The 19,267-nt window shown below is 44.6% G+C and overlaps 1 protein-coding gene across 1 annotated transcript in view; it reads left to right on the plus strand.

The window, feature by feature from the left end:
• LOC136664668 (testis-expressed protein 2-like) overlaps positions 1 to 19,158 on the plus strand; it is a 38,263-nt gene extending 19,105 nt beyond the window's left edge. Inside the window, exons 4-13 of the mRNA XM_066642002.1 lie at positions 9,596 to 9,796; positions 10,099 to 10,396; positions 11,016 to 11,215; positions 12,238 to 12,387; positions 13,428 to 13,527; positions 15,154 to 15,289; positions 16,136 to 16,273; positions 17,879 to 18,088; positions 18,198 to 18,318; positions 18,423 to 19,158. Coding sequence (XP_066498099.1) covers positions 9,596 to 9,796; positions 10,099 to 10,396; positions 11,016 to 11,215; positions 12,238 to 12,387; positions 13,428 to 13,527; positions 15,154 to 15,289; positions 16,136 to 16,273; positions 17,879 to 18,088; positions 18,198 to 18,318; positions 18,423 to 18,554 — 1,686 coding nt within the window. The 3' untranslated portion in view covers positions 18,555 to 19,158. The remainder of the gene's footprint in view (positions 1 to 9,595; positions 9,797 to 10,098; positions 10,397 to 11,015; positions 11,216 to 12,237; positions 12,388 to 13,427; positions 13,528 to 15,153; positions 15,290 to 16,135; positions 16,274 to 17,878; positions 18,089 to 18,197; positions 18,319 to 18,422) is intronic.
• The last annotated feature ends 109 nt before the right edge of the window (positions 19,159 to 19,267 follow it).

Here is a 19,267-nt window from a genome sequence, read left to right on the forward strand (position 1 = left end):
ACGCGCATGCACTTTTCCAACCGTCACCTCAGTTCTTCGAACTAGGCCTCACCCTCGAAGCCACACCTTTGGTGGAGACGCGAGCAAGATCCACCTATCTCTTCGTACGGAACGAAACCACTCAACCCTTGACGATCCCTCACTCATCTCCTCTGGGTTGGTTAGTCAGTACGAAATTCCATGACTTCGAGTTGCGAATTCCGATCATAGGACCAATGCCTGAATCCCTGCTTCTTGATCATGCAGAATCAAAGGTGTTCTACACTCATCCGACACGAGCTGTTGCTCTCTTCTCAGCTCTGGACATGAGTAATGATGCCATTTGCAGAATAGATCTCGCTGACGACAATCAAATGACGATCACGGTCCTTTCCATAGATTCATCCCCGGAATCCTCCCGGGAACCATCTCTTCTTCCCGAAGCGGGAGAAAACACTTCAAATCCGCGTACTTCGAAAGAACTATCTGACTCCGAATTTCGTATCCAAGTCGAACAAGTTCTAAAGGAGGCCGACGCCCTCCAAAGCAAAGAAGAACGTGAGAAACTCTGTGAAGTGCTCCTTAAATATCAAAAATCTTTTTCCAAAGATTCAACGGACTGTGGTCTCACTGACATTCATTCAGTACGTATTCCCACTCGTCCGGGAGCACCACCCACGTTTGTCCGCCAATACAAAATTCCGTTGGCATCCTATGAACCGGTACAAGAAATCATTGATGACTTGCTGGAAAAGGGCATAATTCGACCCTGTAACAGCACGTACTCGGCACCATTATGGCCCGTCATAAAACCAAATGGTAAATGGCGCTTAACCATCGACTATCGGAAACTAAATCAACAGGTTCCCTTGTCTCGATGGCCGATGACACAATTGGAGCAAGAGCTTCCCTCGGTCCGAAACGCTAAATACTTTTCCACCATCGATGTAGCCTCTGGCTTCTGGACCATCCCGGTGCAAGCAGAAGACCAACACAAGCTCGCTTTCACTTTCGCAAACCGACAGTACACATTCACTAGGTGCCCTTTTGGATATGCCAACTCACCCGCGGAGTTTAATATTTTCTTAAACAAAGCATGCCCTGATGCCCGCGAGCGAGGCACCCTCATATATGTGGACGACATACTCATGCGTAACCACTCCCTACAGGCACACATTGACGAGATTGATCATGTTCTTGACCAGCTTACAACAGCAGGTGCGAAAATATCACTCTCCAAATGTCAGTGGTGCAGAACAAAAGTGAATTACGTCGGTCTGCTCGTAAGCACTGATGGTGTTGAACCACAAGTGAGTCGAGTGCAAGGGGTAACAAACCTCGCAGCACCCACCAACCTTAAGGAACTCCGCAGTTTCTTAGGAGTATGCAACTACTCACGACAATTCATAGAGAACTATGCGGACCTAGCTCGTCCACTTTATGACCTCCTGAAAAAGGACACTCTTTTCACCTGGGGCGAAGCCCAGGAACACGCCATGCAGGCACTAAAATCGAAACTGTGCACGGCCCCATGCCTTGCCTATCCTGACAGTAGCAAAGAATTCTACCTAGAAGTAGGGTTCTCGAACCACTGTCTCAGCTCCGGTCTGTATCAATTACACGATAGAGACAAACGTGTCATAGCCTATGCTAGTAAAACTATGCTGGCTGCCGAAAACAAATACAGTGACTGCGAAAAAGCACTACTAGCAACAGTGTGGGCAGTCAAACATTTCTCCAACTACCTAGGTGGTCAGAAGGTGATTGTTGAAACTCATCATCAACCAGTCACTTTCCTAAACAGCCAACGAATTCGAGAGGGTGTAGTAACTAACGCTCGAGTAGCGTCATGGCTAATGGCTCTCCAAAGCTTTGACTTAGAGGTGCGTTACGCGCAAAACTACAAGAGCCCCCTAGGCACAGGCCTTGCTTCCTGCAGGCGATGCGAAGGAAACATTCCTTCCCAAGTGCCACAAACTCCAGAAACCCTCTTACCCACCGTGGCTAACCACCACTATTTCGATCCTAACACATGCAAAGACCTTGTCACTGCGTATGTAGATGGTTGTTCGTTCCGCCGAGAACACACCCTGATGGCAGGGGTGGGTATTATCGGAATAAACGGATGGCCTCACGAACCCCTAAGTTTCAAATTGGGTGCTCAGTCCTCCCAATATGCTGAAATAGCAGGAATTCTTATCACAATCCAGTCTGCAGTCCAGAAAAGCATAAAAACGTTGGTGATCTGCACAGACTCCAACTACGCGCGCCTAAGCTTCACATGCCACTTGAGACTGTGGAAAACCAACAACTACACCACGTCAAACAAAAAGCCAGTTAAACACAAAGAGCTTTTCGCGGCATGCGAACACTTGGTAGACACACATGACCTGCAGATCTACTGGAAGAAAGTGAAGGGTCACTCCCGAGTCCCGGAAGATGACAAAGAATTCAATGATCAAGCAGATAGCTTAGCCAAGCAAGGGGCCCGCGAAGGCACATCGTGGACATTCGATCCCTCCCTTTTTCCAAACCCACCCGACATCGAAGTCCTAGCTGTCACACGGTCTCGAACTGTAACAAAGGCGTCGCCCGACAATGCCAAAACTACCATTGTCTCTATTAACCCTGCTTTTTCGGACGCTGACTTAGTTACTCTCCAAGCTCGAGACCCATCCATTTCTAAAATGCTTAGCCATGTCTCTGACCCATCTACTAATCCCATCGCAGCACAAGACCTTGACACCATACCAGGCCTTAAAGACCTATACGGCGCCAAAGCGTCCCTCCAAGTCGTCAAAGGCTTGCTAGTTCATGCCACTGACTCGCACACTTCACCTACGTTCGTGGTTCCTCAGTGCCACAGGGGGGTGATGCTGATGCACGCCCATGACTCCCCATCTGCGGGACACAAAGGGGTCAAAGCAACACACCATGCGCTCAAGCAGGTGGCATATTGGCCCCACATGGTAAAAGATGTGGCTGACTACATTAAAGGCTGTCTGGTATGTTGCCAATTTCAACCCTCGAATCCTCTTCATAGAGCCCCCTTGCAAAAGAAAGGAGTATCCTTCCCTTGGTCAAACCTCCAGATAGACTGGGTTGGACCACTCACTCGAACAGTAAGAGGTAACAAGTACTTCCTCACAGTCACGTGTGCATTCACTAAATGGGTAGAATGCCTCCCCGCACCGAATGACACAGCGTTAACCACTGCATACTTACTGATGAACCATGTCTTCTCACGGTTTGGCCTACCCAGCCGTGTCGACTCTGACAGAGGGACACATTTCACAGCTGAGGTCATGCAGCAGCTCTGGCAACTCTTAGGAGTAAAAACCAGCCTTCACATTAGCTACCATCCTCAAAGCTCAGGTCAGGTAGAGCGAGCCAACCGAACTGTTGTTAGCATACTGAAAAAGTACGTAGCAGCAAACCAACGAGACTGGGATGTCAAACTCCCCCTCGTACTGATGGCCATACGGGCGACCCCACACGACGCGGTCGGGGTCTCACCCTTTGAGTTGATGACAGGGAGACAAATGACTCTGCCTCTACATCTGTTATATCAGCCAGGTGAAGCTAGCATAGCTGTAGCCTACACCACTCATCAGTATATGGAGGACCTGCAGAAACACCTCAAAGCTACTTTCGCCTTTGCCCAGCAGAAACTGGAAAGAAGTGCAGAAGGTCGCAAAGCTTACTACGATCACAAAGCATCCCACGACGAACTCCAAATAGGGGACAAGGTATGGTACTACATCTTTGTCCAACCTGTTGGAAGGTCGCGAAAAACAGGGGGGAATTTGGCCCGCAAATTCCTACCCCGATGGTCCGGTCCCTATAAGATAACAGACAAACTGTCCCCCGTTGTTTACAGGATCAAAATAAACAAAGCTCGGGGCAGTACCGAATTCAAATGGGTCCACCGCAACCAAATCCGACCACACACAACCCCCATGGGACTTGTAGGGGATACTAACGCTTGTGTTAGATCATAAACGACAGAACCAAAGGCAGGAAGGGTGTTAGTTAACAAACAACTATAACCTTCTACTCACACCTTAGTTCTCCTATCCCTTTTCCCTTTTTCTCTCACTCTTTAGCAGGCAACGAGCTTCTAACCAGACTGAGGACACTCAGGGTGCAAGACCCTAGTCCCTCATCGTCAATTATTGTAGAGTGCTTACCCTAGGAAATTTTTATCAAAAAGGGGGGTATCGTGAAAATTTCTTATAATTTGTCTAAACGACTCGCCATAAATACCCTAAATCTAACCATGAGCATCTCTTCCGGTAGGATGGCCCCGCTGCTCATTCTCCTGATCGTCGGCTCCCTAGGAACCGCCGTGCTCCCTGAAGTGATTGAACCAGGTCCTGACTCAGGAATAATACTGAAAGACCAGCCGGGACTGCTAATCACTAATTGCCGCCTCCATACCCAGAGAGTATTTATACGGTTGAATCCCGCCGAAGCGTGTAGCAAAAACCTACCGATAACCACGCTGCAGACTGGCCGGAATGGAGTTAGATGGACTGAGGAAGCTATCAGCCATGCTGAAGCCGACGTAACTCACATGCTCCGCCAGTTACAAAAGTTTACCGTAACGCAATCAGAACTAAATGGTTTTAATAAACGACCTAAACGCTTCATAGGCGGATTGTTAATGGCAGCTGCAACTGTGGGATCACTACTGAGTCTCGGAACGTCCGCCGTCAATGCCGTCAATGTAGCCACTGTTAAACGTCAAGTAGGGGAATTGCAAGCGGAAATTCCGAACATTAAAACCCAATTAGACAAACAGCAGCAGCACCTGCAAACCATTGGGCAAACCCTACGTGGCACCGTCGTAGTGCTCAACGCTCACAGTGTCGCTTTGAACAAAACGCTCCAGACGGTTAACTCCATGCTCTCAGTAGTACAACTTGACCTTGCCCACATCCAGCTTGTGAATATGTTATTGTCTGATATGCTACAAGAAATCAGCTCCTCTGTAGATAGCCTAGCCATGGGGAGAATCCCTCCCTACTTGGTGCCCCTATCCTTAGTACAAGAGATTTTATCCACAGCAACTCGAGAAGTAGTTACTGATCTCCAGGCCCACCTAGCCTATACCTTAGGTAGCGCCATCCCAATTTATGTTAATCCTCAAGACCGAGAATTAGCATTCATTATTAACCTTCCCATAATGGCGCCTGAAAACATATACCGTTTGAAAGATGTTGTCAACGTTGGTTTCTGGCAAGATTCTGCCTACGTTCGTGTGAAAACAACATCTCTTGTAGCATACCAAGACGATAACCCTGACCTATATCTGGTACCCAATTTGCTTATGTGCACACTCACTAAAGACATTCACTACTTGTGCCCTAGCAAACCTTTCATTCGTGACAGCGCAAATGGGATCTGTGGCCTTAAGCCTATGATGAGTAATACTCAATGCCCGGTAGTCGTCACGCCCCGACGTTTGGTAACCAGTACTCAAGCTGAAATTGTTGGAAATCGTTGGTTGGTTAACACCCCCTTTAGAGAGGCCCTACTAACCTATGATCAACATGACACCTCAGAAAGGGTACTCCTTCCTAGCCAAACCTTCTGGGTAGACGTCCCCGTAAACGCAATCTCACATGTAGGAGACCTGGCCCTGTATCACCTAAACCCTGACCAATATGAGAGCGACGTAGAAATCTCAGAGTTCTTCTCCAAACACACCATCGAGCTAGATACTAAAACACTAACTCGCCTAGAATATGAGGGAACCCAAGTCATTGACCTAACCCCCATAGATAACACTCTTAGAGAACTATCGTCTCAACCCCTATGGCCAGTTCAGCCTGTCACCTATGCATGGTCCACCCCGGACACCTTACTAGTTACCCTGGTAGGATTAGGATATCTTTTGACCTTTGGTATAGCTTGGTTCTATTTCAAACGCACTCGAGCCCTCCAGAGCAGGTTAGAAACTTGGTCTAATAAAATGGTCAAATTCGTTAGACATAAGAGAGCCCAGAGAGGTGAACCCCCAAGTTTTAGATATGAAGCCGAAGGCCATGTCGAAGAATCAGCTCTCGAGGTTGCGTTTGAACAAGACCTGCCCCTAAATAATTAGGATCCCTTCAGCATGCAAACATACACATTCCATATACACCCATACACTAATAGGAATACATCAGCTCTGGAAATGTGTTTGAATATGCTTGCTGACCTCACCTTCCTCCACAGCAAAAGTTCTTTTCAGCTCCATGATCCCTGACGAACCATAAAACTGAAAAGAAAGGGGGGAATGTAGTGGAGTATGAGCCAAATATGAATATCGGACAATCAAGAAATGAAAAGTTTTGGATTAAAACTTTTCCAGTCTGCAGAAGACTTTTCGTCTGCAACATAGCAGCCCCCACACACACAACCAATCTAAAGACATCAAAAGAACCCTTTTAAGTAACACATGGCCCCAACACCCCCCTTCTCTCTTTTAACTAACAGGAACTGTCGAGATAACTAACTTAAAGAGACAGGAACCTCAAACAAAGAAGAGAGCTTTTACGGCCCGTTTTTATGACAAAGGCACCTAAATGTCTAATCCTTATCTTTCACGGAGATCAACAGATGTTCAAACCAAAGTGACCTCGAGTGAACTCCCGTGAACCAACAGCTGAAACACGGATTAACAACGACACCAAATGGACACTGGCGGAACTACACCTCGCCCGGAGTCGCCGCAAGACAATAGCGAAAATAGTCGATCTCTGAGTTATTTGTGTATAAACGAACGTATGAATGTCACTTTCTGTACCCTCAGATGAATGCCTACCTTCTAATGAAATGATGTATAATGCCGATTGTTTCTATTACAAAGATCAGTTTTGTCTCTGAATGAGAGAAAATGGATTAATGTTTTATTTTTCAGCGTATCATCACGAATTGGACGTGAACAATGTACTCAAGATGGGACCTTATGTAAATGTCTGATATTAATAGTCCAATGTACTCATTGTTATAGGTTGATAACAGGTATAAGAATTTTGATACGAGAAACTCATATTCCTTATGTATGAATCACAGAGTCAAAACCCCCTCCTCCTACTCTCTCTCTCTCTCTCTCTCCCTCACGAGAGTCACGTGAGTCTGGACTCGCGTCCAATCAGAAAGAGGACGCCTCCCATTAGGGCGTGACCGCGCCAGCCTTGAAAAGGCCAAACAGCAAGACAGACAATGAGTTCGAAGTTTGAAGAGTCGCGAGGACTCTGCAGAAGTAACGGACCACGAAAGGAACTGGAAAAGAGAGGACGCCGACAACAAACAAAGGAACCCTCTCAGAGACTTCAGAAAAGCTTACGAGAGACGTCTCGAAATTAGCTAAGAGTATGAAGTTTTACTAATACGTCGAGTAATTTGAATATCTTTCTTTTCTTTTAATCTTGTTTATGTTTATTACCTATCGAAGTGTGATCTCACGAGTGATCAAGGCGGGTGAAACTTATTTGTGGCCAAAGTAAGGTATCAACCGTTTGAGTAATCGATAACAGATATATTAACGTTATAAGCTGATTCCTGAAGACATCAATCCTGGAAAACTGAACAACGAGACTAGCTAATACTCTGAAAAAGCCTTTCCACTACGGTGGAAAACCAGCTACGCCTGTGAAAAACCGAAGAAGGGAAATCTCGATCGACGCAGCTCAGCTCGGAATCGAGGGTCTTCAAATCGACTGTAAAGAGATCCTCCATAAGCGGGCCTGCTTCTCACCACGTGGGAACGACGAGAACACCCCGGGACACGGAGATTAAACAACAGGACGCGACGGCTCGGTGAAACGGCGAACGAGTAAGCTAGCGTATTTAACACCTTTTCAGTAGCTGATGTCTAAACAAACCCTCTTTATAATTTACCATTTAATTAAACCTTAGTTAGTAACCTTAGTCACAAGTTAGAAGTGTCTAGCTCACCTTAAGGTCAAAATCAGTTCCCCCTGCCGGACACCGTGAGATTACAAGGTTGTGCTATGTTAACTAAATATCTTCTTTTTATTAATAAAACTCTCATTATTTGAAGTCACAGTGTTTGCAATTTATTCATTAGAATTTCTGAAAATCCTGAAGAACTCATTTAGCATGATTATTATTCATTCTCAAACTAATTATTAATGTTCTAATTGCTTAAACCAATTATAAATCTTAATTAATATCATTAAGTCAAATATCAGAGGTTGGAGGAGTTTGAATAAGGTCAAGGCTATAAAACAAATTATAAAATTATATATATATGTATCGGGGTGTATGACCAACATCCACTACAGTGTGTTCTCCCCGTGTCTGCGTGGGTTTCCTCCGGGTGACTGTCTGTGAGGAGTGTGGTGTGTTCTCCCTGTGTCTGCGTGGGTTTCCTCCGGGTGACTGTCTGTGAGGAGTGTGGTGTGTTCTCCCCTTCTCCACGTGGGTTTCCTCCGGGTGACTGTCTGTGAGGAGTGTGGTGTGTTCTCCCTGTGTCTGCGTGGGTTTCCTCTGGGTGACTGTCTGTGAGGAGTGTGGTGTCTTCTCCCTGTGTCTGCGTGGGTTTCCTCCAGGGAACTGTCTGTAAGGAGTGTGGTGTGTTCTCCCTGTGTCTGCGTGGGTTTCCTCCGGGTGCTCTGGTTTCCTCCCACGGTCCAAAAAAAAAACGTTGGTAGGTGGATTGGTGACTCAAAAGTGTCCGTAGGTGTGAGTGTGTGAATGAATGTGTGAGTGTGTGTGTTGCCCTGTGAAGGACTGGCGCCCCCTCCAGTGTGTCCCGCCTTGTGCCCACCTCTGGACCCACCGCGACCCTGAACTGGATAAGGGTTACAGATAATAAATGAATGAATGAGTTACCATGTTGTGAACACAATTTAGATGTATCACAGAAATGCTACTCATCAAATCATATCACATGTTCATTTCATTCCTCGCTTGGAAATGGTTTTTCTTCAGTCATATAACACAAATTTAAATCCACACAGAAGTGTACAAGATAAGGTTGTTTATTTTTGTGACAGTTCACAGCAAGCCACCAAGGTAGGTGCTGCTGACACCATGCTCCTCACAGTGCAAATCTCAGAATAGAGACCCCATATAGAGAAAGAAAATGTCATGGAAAAAAGGCTCTGTTATTATCCTCACTGAGTGCATAATAAGTGCCTGTAGGCCTCATTATCATCATTAAGTGGATGCTGTGGGTCCTCTTGTTCTTAGAAATGGCTTTAGGCTCATTTGAGTTTTATAGTTATATGCTGCAAGGACGTAGATTTGCTCTTGACGTTGGTGTGGACCTATGAATGTATTTTTTCTAGAGTACTGATGATTTGAACACACTTAACACAGCTATATTCCTGCAATAAGACGTCAGCTTCTTAGCAGTGGACTTTGAACTATCTGTCTTTTGTTTGTGTAAAAATATATTCACACAGAAGAAGTTGGTTTTACATTTTTACAGATTTCGGTGAATTTTTACTTAATTCTTTGGAATGAACAGATTTATTTATTATGAATGGTGTTTTTATTGTTTGTTCTTTTGAACACTGTGACAGTTGATTAACACGTTTAATCCTAGCGAGGCACTGAGTTGTCAATAAACCAATAAACCCTTTATGATGCACCGCAGGGCTGGATGAATGAGATGCACTCCTATGATCCTGAGACCTACCACCCCTCGATGTGCCACTCTGTCTATGCCACCCTGGAGGGCTGCCAGCTGCACCTGGCCTACCCCCGCACCAACGTCCCTCGACGAGCCAGCGCCAACGAACCCATCCATGACACGACCTTTGTGCGCTCACACTGTTTCCAGCTGAACAACAGCAAGGTCAGGTTATTCCTCTATATGTCCCTTGTCTTGTGATAAATCTTCAGCAAATGTTCTTTTGCAAAAGTCAAACTAATTATGTAATTTCTTGTCTAGTCTTGAATAACCTGATAGAACAAAAAATTGCGAATCACACAAATCAGCTGTTGTAAATGTCAGCGCAATCAGAGCAGAGAAATTTTACTGGATGCAGCTTGTTGACTTCTGCCATCCTTAGTGCACAGAGATAATCAGAGGATGGAAGATTTGCGCATTTCAGTTTGCGTTGAGGTCTTAAGAGAGATGGGTTTGCCCTTTAACAGGTGACACTGCTGCCAGCGGTCTTGGCAAAAAAGAGAGTGTGGAATAAGAAGTATCCCATCTGCATCAGACTGGCTGAGGATGAGGAGCAAGGAGAGGAGGAGGTCATGAGCGAAGCAGAAGAGGTAGTACCAAAAAGTGAGAGATCAGAGAAATCTCCACAGAGGGAGAAGGAAGCCACCCAGATCTCCACGCTCTACCTCTTTGCACGTACAGGGAGGGAGAAAGAGGAGTGGTACCAACATTTTCTGCTCGCTTCAAAAGCCCAGCCCCGTGACATCGGAGATGAGTCAGAAACAGGTGAACATCTACTAAATATAAATAGAATAAGATTGCCAGTAGAATGGGACGCAATATCACATGTTCAATACCCGTGATCATGAATTTCTTTTAGCACCCTGCTTTATTTATACAGGAGGTCCTCGGGTTACGTCAGTCCCGAGTTACGATGTTTCGTGGTTACGACACATCTCCCGTTTACTGTATAAAGCCTTGTTTCGACTTAAGTGATTTTGCGTCGTAAACGCCGTAACGTGAACTTCGTGTTTGGTGTGCGCGGCGCGGCGGAAGAATACACGGTGACGCTGCTCGGGACCGAGGAGGATAGGTGTGAGGATAGGATAAGTGCTTACAGTGTGTTATTTACGTACAGTATGTACGAATGTTCCGACTTACACCGAAAATCGGTTTACGACGCGACGTAGGAACAGATCAACGTCGTAAGTCGAGGACCCCCTGTATTTCTTATTTAAGGTACAACCTGAATTCATCCCTTACATCAAAATAAGCCCAATTCATGAATGTTTTATTTTTATTATTGTTTTTTTGTTTTTTGTTTTTTTTTTAGAATCATAGCTAACGCTTTTGTTTGCAACAGTAATATTTCACAGAGTAGTCTTTTTTCTCTGTCTCTCTTTAGAGGTTTGTAGTGCTAAAGGTTCCAGTCGGGGCAGCACTGATGACCTGGCCTCAATGCTGGGTCTGAGGGAGCTGGCTGGTTCAGTCAGAGAGAAGATCCTTCTGGACTACAGTTCCTACATGGCTCACTTCGTCATGTCCGAGAGCTGCAGCCTAACGCCCAGTCCCACCCACAGTGAACCAGGCGCTGACACACACAGGGTGAGAGGAGCACAACCGTGAGCCCATAACAGAATATCTGATCAGTTTAATGAAGCTTGATCATTTGAATTTGAAAGCAGAAGAAGCCAGAGGCGTGTTTCTGAGAACAATCTCTAAGCAGCTCTTTGTGTTTCTCAGATTTCAGCTCTGACTCAGAAATGTAAGCCGTGCTTAACCTGAGACCTTTCAGCTATTTCTGCATTATTCTTATTGATCAAACAAATAGAAAAAAACAGCTGCTTGTATTAAAAATGAGCAGAAGAGTTGATACTGGGAAGAAAAATCTATACAGGTCAATACTTGAATTAGAGGCAGAGAACTTGCCTTGTATAGTGTCTTGGAGACTATGTTTATGGCTATGTTTTTGGAAGATATTTATTCTGAGCTTTACTAAGAATATCACTGCTACTACAGTGTTTCCCAGTCCTGATATCTCAGTAAATCTGCTCTGCACGTTTTCAAGGAAAAACATGCAGATGTTACACAGAATCTTTATGGAGGTACTTTCAAATATAAAACAGTTCTTCAAATTTTGTATCTCATTTTAAGATAACACTCATTGAAAAGTTCTTCAGCGCGTGTGTGAATAGAGTTTCTCCTGCACGCACTGCACAGGTGCAGCCCCATGCCTAAAGCACACTGCATTCACACATACTGCATTTCCCAATCAAATACAGAAAATCTCCCACTGTGTGCTACATATGTGAAAGAACCACTCTGGGACATCAGCGGAACGATACTCTTGAGTCTCTCAGGTATTTCTCCAGGGTTAATATGTTATAGCAGCTTTAAAGATGCTCCAAATAACTCCCTTTTGCATTTTAAGAGTGCCCTTTATCAGCAGAGTCAGAGCAACACAGAATGGGAAAAGCTTCTATAACGAGCACATTCACAGACGTAGCTCTTTTATAACTCATAACTATACTCCCATGGACCAAGCAAATATTTAGAGACACCTATTTGCCAGTAATACCTGCAATTGTCTTCTAGTAGATGATCTTCATGTCTTCTGTTGTTTGCAGTTGTCCAGTGATCCGGTAGCAGAGCAGGGAGAGTACAGGCCGGCATGGATCAATGCTCTGATCGGAAGGATCTTCTGGGACTTCCTGAGGGAGAAGTACTGGGCTGACCAGGTTGCCCACAAGATCCAGAAGAAGCTAACCAAGATTAGGGTGAGAGGAAAAACTAGAGGTTTGATGGACATAGCCTGGCAAAACAAAGCTTGAGCACAGCAGACTGTTCTAGAAGTCAGCTCAAACAAAGGTCATTAGTCTCGGTAGAGTGTAAACACTGAGGGGAGGTTTTTAAGGGATTCCCTTGTGTACTGAATTTATACACATTATTTTATTGCAAGGCCTGCAGTTCGTGTAAGGTTATGCCTTTGTACGGAAGCAGCAGCACTTGCTTTTACTGTATTTGATTACAACCATGCTAGGAACAAACTGCTAGCAGCAAAAACACTATGACGAAACTCCACATCTCAAAAATGTTAACTTTACACCAGAGAGAAAAAGATTTCCTAAGTTTGAATGGGAATTAATTAATATTCGTAATTAAACTAAACGTAATGGAACTGAAATTAAGTTTCAAAATGAGGAAAAAACAAACGGATGCCTGTGTGCTATTTAACAAGTATGACCACAGAGCAGCATGGAAATCATGCTAATTCATGCAGTTCATCATCAGGGAACGTTCAAGCTAATTGCTGCTCGTCCTGTAACAGTGTCAGTACTGAACTAATTCCACCCACTTCATGTAGGAAAGAGGCAAGTGGGTGGATGTTGTGCTTTTAATGTAGAGATTGCCAATGCTAATCGCTGTTTACTAGCAAGGGGCTGCTAAAGCACTGCTTAGTCTCAGCTCTTTCTCCCTGTTTCTCTGTAAAATTACTCCCAGTTGATCCGAAACAAAAAGCATTGTGCAGTGTAATGATGATTCAGCTTGTAGAAGCCGCAGTGGGAGGCAAGCATTAAGCTTCAGAATGAGATGCTCAACAGACGTTGCCTAATGGCTTTATTATCCTGACACTTTCCTGATTAAAAGCTGTTAAACCCAGAAAGATCTTATAGCTTCAGTGATTTGTAATGCTTAGACATCATTATTGAGCCCATTTTAGTTTGAATTTGAAGTTGAAGGCACTTTGCAGTTCCCGTATTTTGATAAAATATAAATATAATTTAGATTTACAGTAACTTTTTTTTTCTGGTGGTAGTTGCCGTACTTCATGAATGAGTTGACCCTGGCTGAGCTGGACATGGGCACCTGCATGCCGCAAGTGCTTAGTACCTCCAAACTTGCAATGGACAAAAGAGGTGATATACACATATATAAACTTTTTAGTATGTGGCTGTGTTCATCATTAAAGGTGACGTTCATGATTTTAGTCAAAAACATTCTGTCATTCATTCATTGTCTGTAAACGCTTATCCAGTTCAGGGTCGCGTTGGGTCAGGAGGCTTCCCAGAATCACTGGGCGCAAGTCAGGAACACACCACACTCCTCACAGACAGTCACCCGGAGGAAACCCACACAGACACAGGGAGAACACACCACACTCCTCACAGACAGTCACCCGGAGGAAACCCACACAGACACAGGGAGAACACACCACACTCCTCACAGACAGTCACCCGGAGGAAACCCACGCAGACACAGGGAGAACACACCACACTCCTCACAGACAGTCACCCGGAGGAAACCCACGCAGACACAGGGAGAACACACCACACTCCTCACAGACAGTCACCAGGAGGAAACCCACGCAGACACAGAGAGAACACACCACACTCCTCACAGACAGTCACCCGGAGGAAACCCACGCAGACACAGAGAGAACACACCACACTCCTCACAGACAATCACCCGGAGGAAACCCACACAGACACAGGGAGAACACAACACACAACTCCTAACAGACAGTCACCGTGCCTAGTTAAAAATATATTTAATAAAATTGCGAGGATGTTTCCTCACCATTTGCTAGCTCTACTGTCTGTTTACATGCTTGAAATGTATTGTGTTTACAAAAAAGGGTCTACGTTCGGTACGCTAGGCTTTCTTTCTCTGCTCACAGCTAAAGGGTATTAGACAATGAAAAGACCTCCAGACATTGAAAGTATGAACTGGTACTAAATTTGGGAGAGCGATAACTGCATGAAAGTAACACACAGAACAAACGTGTTATAAAACTAAACAAATTAAGTTACAAATGAGTTTCTATGGTATTTCAAACAGTGAATCATTTCTTACAGGCAATTTAAACTTCACCCACATACAAACAACAGTAATTTCACCTTAAAAGACACTGAGCTTCTGAACATCAACAAACAAGAGAATAGCATTTCCCCAAAATCGAAACTGTTGCCTTTTAAAGTGGAGCCTTAGCTTGTGGTCTTATTCTTATCAGTCGGAGAAAACATTTGTGTGTAACACATCCCAGGAACATTACCATATATTTCACTTTCCTCACAGTGGTTTAAATTGTGTAACAGGGTTGGACACGTAGCCAGTTTTCCCTTTTGTTCCACACAACAGAATGTTTAATCTACTTAGTTTTACTGACCCAAGCTCTGGAGTTATATAATGCATTGAATTTGACTTAGTTTACCATGTAATAATCAAACTTAAATGAGCTGAACTTGAGGAAGGAGTGAACCATTTTACCACCAAAAATAGCAGGCAATATTGATACAAACTTGAGCAACTGACAAATACTAAGCAATACCTTTCCTTTATGTGTTTAGTGGGTGTTTAGTACAAAGTGTCTGATATATCCACACCATCAGATGTCATTAAGGGCTGTTACATGATATAAATATAGACCAAAATCTAGTAAAAAAACATTTGAATGCCAATGTATGGTGTCAAACGTTGAGCACATATTGTGACATTATGTTATCATAATGAATGTGTATGTAATCTGGTGTTTGTGTTCGAAGGCCTGTGGCTGGAGCTGGAGGTGGTCTACACTGGCTCACTGCAGATGACTCTAGAGACAAAGATGAATCTGCGGAAACTGGGCAGAGAAAGCATTTCCGAAGCAGAGAACCTCACAGAGGGCAGTGGACTCGTGGGGTAAATCCAGGCTCTTGTCTTTTGTGAGAGAATAAAGAGGTATCCACTCCAGCAGTCAGCACTGAAATGAAAAATTAGCCTTTAAAGAAGAACACTGCTGGAAGACTGCCATTCTTCAAGCTCTCACTCTCTGCCTATCGCTATCACCTCCTTATCTCCATTTTGAATCCTGTGTCAGCGCATCCTTTAGTTCCTCCAGGTTTAACCATCTGTTTCACTGCAAAACCCATATATTAAAGTGATTATACGACAAGGTCTTGTTATGCAGGGCGTTTATAAAATGGTAATTGTGACACACAAGTGTTTGATACACTGTCAGATATAAAGGTAAGGTAGAGCTACACTGTTAGTCACTAAATGTGCACAAAGAGTTAATGTACCTTTAAAGGTACAGCTGTGTTTCCTAAAGGTACATTACATTCTCTTCTTCTTCAGAAGTATAATAAGGTACTATTACGTTCCCTAATTTAACCACCACAGTGACAGGTTTTTTTGTGTTCATTTTTATATCAAAGCTGTAATTGAGTCTATATTTATTCTAGATTATTATCTGTTACGATATAAAAAATGTTTTGAATCCTCTAGTGTTCCTAGACCTCTCTCAGACTGCAAACCCACATGCTGTCACTCACTGCTCTACCAATTGCTTTTCAGCCTTCATTTGAGCCGCATGGCACAACTGTCTGACAGAACAAGGTTTGAAATTAGCACTAGCTCTTTCTGTGAGTGTGTGGGTCATAGCTTAGACTGCAGTGTTAACTAAAAGAATATCAAGTATTTGTCTTCTGAAAAGTGATCTCTGTTTCTCTCTCTCTATCCCTGTGTGTGTTTGTGTGTGTGCGTTAGCTCCAGGCCTAGGCTATGCATCATTGCAGACAGTGATGAGGAATCATCCAGTGCAGGCTCATCTGATGAAGAGGAAACCATGTCCTGTGAGCCTCAAGGAACTCTAGGGGAAAAGAGCACGCCACCTGGGGCTGATGGGTATTAATCCTCTGTTTGCTTTAGTTCCAGGACTTAGGATTCTGCATCAGGACGTTCTCATAGTATTCATTCATTCATTATCTGTAAGCCTTATTCAGTTCAGAGTCGCGGTGGGTCCAGAGCCTACCTGGAATCATTGGGTGCAAGGCGGGAATACACCCTGGAGGGGGCGCCAATCCTTTACAGGGCAACACAAACACTCACACCTACAGACACTTTTGAGTCACCAATCCACCTACCAACGTGTGTTTTTGGACTGTAGGAGGAAACTGGAGCACCTGGAGGAAATCCACACAGACACAGAGAGAACACACCACACTCCTCAAAGACAGTCACCTGGAGGAAACCCACACAGACACAGAGAGATCACACCACACTCCTCACGGACAGTGACCCGGAGGAAACCCACACAGACACAGAGAGAACACACCACACTCCTCACAGACAGTCACCCGGAGGAAACCCACACAGACACAGGGAGAACACACCACACTCCTCACAGACAGGTACCTGGAGGAAACCCACGCAGACACAGAGAGAACACACCACACTCCTCACAGACAGTCACCTGGAGGAAACCCACACAGACACAGGGAGAACACACCACACTCCTCACAGACAGTCACCCGGAGGAAACCCACGCAGACACAGGGAGAACACACCACACTCCTCACAGTCACCCGGAGGAAACCCACACAGACACAGAGAGATCACACCACACTCCTCACGGACAGTGACCCAGAGGAAACCCACACAGACACAGAGAGAACACACCACACTCCTCACAGACAGTCACCCGGAGGAAACCCACACAGACACAGGGAGAACACACCACACTCCTCACAGACAGTCACCTGGAGGAAACCCACGCAGACACAGAGAGAACACACCACACTCCTCACAGACAGTCACCTGGAGGAAACCCACACAGACACAGGGAGAACACACCACACTCCTCACAGACAGTCACCCGGAGGAAACCCACGCAGACACAGGGAGAACACACCACACACCTCACAGACAGTCACCTGGAGGAAACCCACACAGACACAGGGAGAACACACCACACTCCTCACAGACAGTCACCCGGAGGAAACCCACGCAGACACAGGGAGAACACTCCACACTCCTCACAGACAGTCACCTGGACTGGGAATCGAACCTACAACCCTCCAAGTCCCTGGAGCAGTGTGACTGCGACACCTACCTGCTGCGCCACCGTGCCGCCCCACGTTCTCATAGTAGCCCCATAAAAAAAACGTCATAACCCAGAGTTTAATCAGGCTTGAAATTATGATCTGAATCTTATCTGGAAACTAAATTAAGTAAAGTATCTCTACAATGACTGCTATTGTCTCATGATCAACATCCTAATTGTCAGCTATAAAATAAAATAAAGCTAAAATAACATTTTATTCATCACTGTCTCTGGACCTCACTGTTGATCCAGATTAAGACTTCACACTTCTTTACGGTGTGGTCCTCTGTGGATTTTCAGAGTCTTCAGAGTTCCAGAGTGAATGCTCATTAAAGTAATGAAAGTAAGGAAGATGATTTGAGAAGAGAGGGAAGATTATGAGAGAAATGTTTGACTTACCTTTACAGGCACAGCAGTGGAAGCACCAGCAGGAAAATCTTGCGGTTCGTGGATAAGATCGCCAAGTCCAAGTACTTCCAGAAAGCCACAGAGAACGAGTACATCAAGAAGAAGATTGCAGAGGTCTCCAACACCCCCCTGTTGCTCACTGTGGAGGTCCTGGAACTCTCTGGAACTCTGGCTGTCAACATCCCACCGCCCCCTACTGACAGAATATGGTACTGAGGACTTTCCTATCAAAATATAAATGCTTCAGGAAAACAGAATGCTGTTATTGGTGCCTTTTGTGCACTAGTTATAATGCAGTGTGTGTGTGTGTGTGTGCAGGTACAGTTTCCGTGTGCCCCCAAGGCTGGATCTGAGAGTGAAACCCATGCTGGGTGAGAGAGAAGTCACTTTCTCTCATGTCACTGAATGGATAGAGAGGAAACTGCAGTGTGAGTTTCAGGTCAGTTCACGCACACACACACACAAGTGCATAAGATGACTGAATGTAGGCCTGTTGTATATACACAGTATAGTTATCTAATTAGCTTGATTGCTTGTCTGCAGAAAGTCTTTGTGATGCCAAACATGGATGACCTGTATCTGCCCCTGATGTCGTCTGGAATGGACAATTCCTCTGTATCACAGCATTCTTCAGAAGACAGTCCGGAGCGGCAGGAACATGAACATTTGGAGTGAAATTAGGATGCACTGAGATATGGAGAATAGAGTGTTTCTGTGGGAATATGCCTCCTGTAGCTCTAAGTACACAGCATAAAGCTAAAGGCTTGATCCTGTGTGGTAAAATAGGAGCTGCAGTTGGAGAAGACTTTTGAACTTCGAATACAAAATTGTACTGAACAGAAAACGTTAGCGGAAACCCTGAGGGTGATGATCACTAAAGACAATATTCAATAATAAACAAAGACACCAAGACATACCATGACTCCCTCACAAATTCAGGGCCAGCAGTGTTTGGGATCAGATATATTTTGTCTAGAGAGATATTCCAGTGGTCAATGCCAGTAAACTGTATGAGTTTGCCCTCTTGTCGTATGTAAAGTATAATTATTCTCTTTCTAAGACCGTGAGCTGGCCTTAAGATAGAATATTTTGTGAGTCTTGCATGTATTTGTAACATAGTGTTTATGGACAATAAAGAATGATGAAATGCCTTGTGCTTGATCAGAGATGATATTAAGGATGAGAGGTGTCCTTGGTTGGAAAAATGAAAGCAATCATGTGACAGTCAGAATGGTGTCAGTTATAGGCCCTTTAATTAAAACAGAGCTTGAGAGTAAAGTGAGAAAAAGCCCTCCACAGCACAGCAGCCAAAAAAAGCTTTATAAATAAATGAATAAATACATTTATTTGAGCTTCGTTATTCAACTCATGCAGTTTTTTTTTTTGCC

This window comes from Hoplias malabaricus, chromosome 13 (genome assembly GCF_029633855.1).
Source record: "Hoplias malabaricus isolate fHopMal1 chromosome 13, fHopMal1.hap1, whole genome shotgun sequence".
NCBI classification, from domain to species: Eukaryota; Metazoa; Chordata; class Actinopteri; order Characiformes; family Erythrinidae; genus Hoplias; species Hoplias malabaricus.